We start from the raw sequence: 6000 nt of genomic DNA on the forward strand, positions 1-6000 counted from the left end.
TCGGCACCTCTCAATGCTTTCCTGCCTCATTATTTACTTTCAAGCAAAGCGATCAGAAAAGGAGATCAAATTGGAAGAACAAACCTACCTGGCTCTCTTCTCTGACAACAGCACCCCCCACCCCCCCACCCCAAGCACCAACAGCAGCGAGAAAAGAAATGTTTCACCCCTTCAAACAAATCCAGACGTACGCAGCAAACCCAATTTTCCACACTCCCTCTCCCCTCCCCTACACCCCATATCTCCTCACAACTGAGATAGGAAAGTGGAAGAAATGGCATGGGGTGATCTGTGGTGTTTGGGTTGATGATGCTTCCTCTTAAATTAAAAATAAAAATAAAGGTGATGGAGGGGGTGGGGATAAACCACCAAGGAAAAGGGAAATGCATTTTCCAAAGAGGATGGTTAATAACAAAAATGTGATTAATGAAGGAGTGTGTGTGGGGGGGGGGGGAATCCACCTTTTATGGTGATGCAAATCTGGCTCCAAAATAACAATGAATTAAAAACAATCCCCCCCCCCTTTCCCTGCCAACACCTCCCCTCCCGAAGGAGAGCTGATGCCCAGATGCATCTTCATTTGTGTTCCACCAGCTGATGGACTGGAGGGGGGAGGTGGGGGAGGAATGGGTTAAAGGGGAAAAAAAAAGGAAACACAGAAACAGTGAAAGAAATTGAAATTTCGGGACCCCAAACATCCCTTCCAAACCACCCCCTACGAAAAGAAACAAGATCTCACAGGAGTTGGAAAAATCATATACACATCTATCTACCGTTTCACGGGGAAATCTTACAAACAGAAATTTATCACCGGTAACAAAGAAAGAGAGGAGCTCGCAAGCACCAAATGCTCCTGGCAGATGGCTCCTATTCTTGGCTTTCAGGGGAGGGGAGAGAAGCCGGGGGAATATTTTATTTATTTAAATTCTTTAAAATCTGAACATAAATATTCGGATCCGCCGCGGCTCAGGCTCAGCCCCGGGCTGCCTCCGTGCGCGCCGCCGCCCCCCGCAGCACTGCAACTTGCGGACTACTCGGGGGGAGAGGAGGGAGGGGGGGGGCAAGATGGGGTCCGGCCTTCCCGGCGGGGTGCGGAGACTCAAACCGGCTACCCCGCTCCCTTCAGCTTCCCCACGGCGTGCGCGGCTTTTTCTGAACTCCCCCCCCCATCCCCCCCACCAAGCGGGTCCGATGCTTTCGGAGAGAAACGTAGAAGCCAGCACCCCCGCCCCCACTCCCGCACGCTTTGTATCCCCATGTCCGATGCAGCGGAGAGCACTGGGGACCCCACCGACCCCTCCACCCGTGGCACAAACCCCGTGGGGTTCGGGGCGGCCGGCAGGGACGTGGCCCGGTGCTGCCTGCGGAAGCCCGCTCACCCCTCTCGCTGTGCTGCGAGGCTGGGAACGGAGAGGAGGGGGGATGCCGGGTGGGGGGGAGGGTGGTGAGCTCCTTCCCTCTCCTCGCTTTTTAGCTTTTTATTATTATTATTATTTGAGGGGGGAGGTGGGGAGGGGGGAGGCGTGTGTTTTCATTTCACAATGGGAGCTTCGGGAAAGTGCACCCTCCGCTCCTGCCCCGGCCCTGAACCGCTGCTCGGCCGCATTCCGTGCCCTGCAGCCCCCCAGCACCTCGGGGCAGCCCCTCATTCTCCTGCCCCTCCGCAGCCCCGGCCGAACCCAGCGTTCCTCCCCCCGCGTTCGGAGCAGAGTTCTCCCCGCCGGCGGTGCACCTGGGGCGGGCAGCGCTGCCGCCTGCCCATCTACCTGCCCCGCGCCGCTTCCCCGGTCGGCCCGCCGCCTTCCAGAACAAGTTACCCGGGCCGCTCCACTTCCTCAGCCCAGTCCCTGCTGCCCACCTTGGTCCTCCCCCCGGACCGGCTGTCACGCCGATGCAAGGAGCTCGGCCAACTTTTCCCCGGAGCGTGCGGAGGGGAGTGGGGCCGGGAGACGAGCTGCGGAGCCCCCGAGGGGCGGCCCGGCTCAGCCCGACCCGGTCCGGCCCGGCCCCGCGCCCCCGCCGCCGCCGCCGCCGCTCCCCGCGCTCTCTCCGCCGGCAGCGCCTTCCCCGCACCGCTCCGCGCTGCCGCCCGCCCGCCTCACCTCCGCACCGCTGCAAACGCACGGCAAACTTCGGGCTTCTCCCCCCCTCCACCCCAGCCCATCCCCCTAGGCACACACCCCCGCCCTCCCTCTCTTTAATTCCATTCTTACTCTCCCTCTCTCTGGAAGTCATTTCCGAAGTTTGGTTCCTCCTGGAGACCCCCCCAACCCCCCGCCCCCCCCCCACCAAACCGACTTCTCCCCTTCCCTAATTTCGCTCCTCGATTTCGGCTCGATCCGGTTCCAAGTCGAAACTTACGTGTGATAATCTCTCTTTGTGACAAGTGCTGCGGGTTTCCCTGCTTGCGACGGGACATTGCCCTGGCATTTACACTGGCATCGCCTGGAGAGCTGCACTGGTCTGGGGGCTGCGTTGGGGGCCGGTCCTCCTCCTCTTGCTTTTTTGCGTCTTTTCTTCTTCTTCTCGATCGAGTTCTTCTTCTTTCAAAAAATAAAATTAAATTTAAAAAAAAAAAAGGAAAGAAAAAAAAACACAAAAACACCTTTTTGCTGCTGTTGTGGTGCACTGGATGGGATCTCCTTTCAATTAAAAATCATCATCATCATCATCATCATCATCGGGAAAAGCTCTCTCGCTCTTTTTTGTTTTTTCTCTTTCACACTCTGTCTTTTCTCCACTGCTTCTGCCACTCGGACTTCCGAACCTCTTCTTGAACTTGGGAGGATGTGCACCGCCAGTACACTTTTCTCTTTTCCCTCTGTTTCCAGAGTGCTTGGCAAATTGGCAAAGTGCGCTTTTCCACCAGGAGGGTTAAAAAATAATAATAATAAAAAATAATAAAAAAAATTTTAAAAAATTAAAAAGCAAAAAAAAATCAGGAATAATAATAAAAAAAGAATTTTTTTAAAAAAGTACTGAAATTGGGACTTGCCCACACAGCCAAAAAAAAAAAAAAATTGCCAAAAAAAATAAAAAATAAAATAAAATGTTTCTCAGAGATTGACCCTTGCTGGGTAAATAATCTAGAGAGAAATTTGTTTGAAAAGGGGCAGCCAAAACTGTGTCTCCTCTTTCCCAGTTCAAGTGGCACTGCTCTGCCCTGGTGCTTTAGGATTGCCCGTGCTCCTGCACCACTTTGCACTCTTCCCCCCTCGCCTGGCGCTGGGACTGGAAGGAAGGAAGCCCCCAGTGCAGCTGGGCTGGTGCTGGCTATTACTATTATATATTGCAATGTGAAGATGGCGGAGTCCTGGTTCTCTGGGAGCGCTCTGTCTCTCTATGGCTGGGGCTGCCTCTGTACAATGGGATAAAATTCAAGTTCAAGTGCGGACGTGACGTTTAATCTGCACTAGAGACAAAAAGATCCAGAGAGTAGGAGCACTGGGGGCGACTAGCGGTGGCTTTTTAACATTGTACCCTGCAAGAGAACAAGAAACGCCACTCGCACACACCGCACTCACTCACACACACACACATACACACACACACACACACACATACACACACACAAACTAAAGCACATGCACGGATCGGGAGCAGCTCCGGGCTTTGTGCGCTGCTGCTTTCTCGGGTATGCGGAGCGCTGGGAGCAAAGCAAAGAGCATTTGAGGGGGGGGACACACAAAGCCGCATCCTCACGCGGGGCCAAACTTCCCCGTTCCGCGGCGGGGGCGGCTGTGACGGGGGCGGCTGCCGGGGGCCGCTCGGGGCCGGGGGAGGCTCGGGTGAGGGCTGCGGTGGAGCCGCTCCGGTATCCATCGCCCCCGGCGCCTCGGTGCGCTCCCCGCGGAGGGGCTTGGGCCGCCCGTCCCCGCGGACGCCGCGGCAGCTCCTCGTCCCCCTGCTTTTCTTGCCGACAGTTTTACAACACCGCCACTATCTGTGTGGGTTGGAGAGAGAGATATATATTTTTTTTCCTCCTCTTTTCCTAAAGCGAAACGTGATGGCAGCGGGACACGCGCGCACACACTCCCGAGCCGCACACGCACACATGCTCCGACCCTCCTTTCCCACCCCTTTTCCTTACATCCCGGCGGCAAGGGTTTCTCTGGGTGGAATTCACTCTCCGCCACGAATCGGGAGACGCTGAGCTCCCGAGGAGCGCACCTCGGGCACTTTCCCCATTTCCCACGCAGGTAAATGCCCGCAGCTGCGTGCGCTCACACTTAGGAGATTATGGGAACCAACTTTTCCCCCTCTACTCCGCTCTACCTGCTCCTCCGATTGTTGCTGTTTCTCTCCCCGACCAAACAAACGTCCGTGCAAAGAGCTTTCAGCACCGGTTCTGGACAGGGAGAGGGAAGCTGGAAGGGCCGGGGGCTGGAGGCGGTTACGGCAGGGACCCGAAGAGCCCAACACGCACCCGGAGAGCGCTCTGCAGCGCGTCGTTCAATTTCTGTGCTAAGTGGATGTTTTGGTATGAAATCGCTGGACAGCCTCAGTGGAGCAGCTCGGTGCCCTTAATCAGCTTTGAGTAGAATCTGGCTAACTGGCGAGCCTCTGTCCTCCAGCAAATCTGTCCGCACACTGCTCCCACCCCCCCTACCCCCTAGCCCCGGCCATGGGCCCTCCCAACCGCACAGTGCCCCCGCTCGGCCCCCGCTGCTGTCATGTCAGCACGCGGCCGGCACCCAAACAGCACTTCAGCTGTTGAGTTCTCCGCCGTCTTCGCTCGGCTTTGGGTCTCACGAAGCCAAACGAGAGCGGTGATAGCGGCGGTCCCTCAGCCCCACGCACGGACACGCGGTATGTTGGTACCCACGGGGCCCGGGCCCCGATGTTCTCGGGAGGCACTGTCAGCCCTCGAGCGTGCAAAGTGCGGCCCGCAGCGAGCGTGGCCGCTCCCGGGCGAGCTGCAGGCGGCTGCACCCCTGGGGAGCTCGGTGCCGGGAAGTTAGCGGGCAGCATCTGTTGATTAACCAGCGGCTCGCAGCGGGGCTCGGAGCGGGAGATAAGGGCCGGCAATGATTGACCGTCTGCCCCTCCCGCCCCGGCTGCGGGCAGGGCTGCGGGGGAGCCTCCAGCTGCCGCCTCCTCCTCCTCTGAAAATACATCCCAATAGGGGGAAAAAAAAAAAAAAAAAAAAAAAAAAAGATTCCAAAGTGATTTCTCAGTCTCCTCTTTCCTCCCCTGTCTGGCACTTGTGATCATTAGCACTGAAAGCTGTTAATGTCTTGTCTCACAGCTCCCCCTTTAGTCTCTCTGCTCTCCCTGTCTCGCGTTCAAAGCCAGATCAATAGCAGCTTCTCTCTAACCTTGACCTGTCCCCCGACCCGCCTCCAGCTGCAGCTGCCCCGACGCTGTGCTTTCCCCCCACCCCCTCCGCCGCAGAGGGGCCGGGTCTCCGGGGTCTGCCCCGGGCATCGCTCCGCTCTGTGCCTCCGTGGGCGCCGGGCACGAACCACAGCCGGGAAAGGGCAGTGCGCTGTGCCCCTGCTCTGCGCCCCCCTGGCCCAGCACTGCTGCCTGTCCAAAGCCGGGAGTCGCTGCTCCTTATCCAAAAAAAAAAAATAGGTTAAAATACAAGCAAAGAAGAAAGTGAGAGCATAACCTGCAAGAAGAGAGCAAGCTTTGGGCGATCTCTCTGGGCACTATTTGCTGTTTGTGCCTTGTTTTAAATTAAAAAGGAAAAACATCAGCACGCACGAAATAACTTGTATTAAGGTGATGATTATATTAAGGCAATCTCCTCTGTATGCCCAATACACCAAGGGTGTGAAGAGTTCCCATCGAGGAGCACCGTCCTTGTCAGAGGGGAAAACAGGCTGATGTGATGAGGAGTAACTCCATTCCACCCCACATATGGGGCGTGCTGAGTCAAGAGCCCTCTGCACACACATGCTCAGCTTCCTGCTTATTCTTTCCCTTTTTTTGGAATCACGCAACGTCTTTAGCTAAAATTTGGCACGGATATAGATATGTAAATAGCAGCGTGAA

At 56.3% G+C, this 6000-nt stretch overlaps 1 protein-coding gene across 4 annotated transcripts in view; it reads right to left on the minus strand.

The window, feature by feature from the left end:
- BCL11B (BAF chromatin remodeling complex subunit BCL11B) overlaps positions 1-3698 on the minus strand; it is a 92713-nt gene extending 89015 nt beyond the window's left edge. For 2 of the 4 annotated variants that reach the window (XM_015865671.2, XM_015865670.2), the window contains exon 1: positions 2362-3698. In XM_015865671.2, coding sequence (XP_015721157.1) covers positions 2362-2419 — 58 coding nt within the window. In that variant the 5' untranslated portion in view covers positions 2420-3698. The remainder of the gene's footprint in view (positions 1-2361) is intronic. The other 2 variants (XM_015865673.2, XM_015865672.2) reach the window with 1 other exon arrangement.
- Positions 3699-6000: the final 2302 nt, after the last annotated feature.

This window comes from Coturnix japonica, chromosome 5 (genome assembly GCF_001577835.2).
Source record: "Coturnix japonica isolate 7356 chromosome 5, Coturnix japonica 2.1, whole genome shotgun sequence".
In the NCBI taxonomy this organism is placed as follows: Eukaryota; Metazoa; Chordata; class Aves; order Galliformes; family Phasianidae; genus Coturnix; species Coturnix japonica.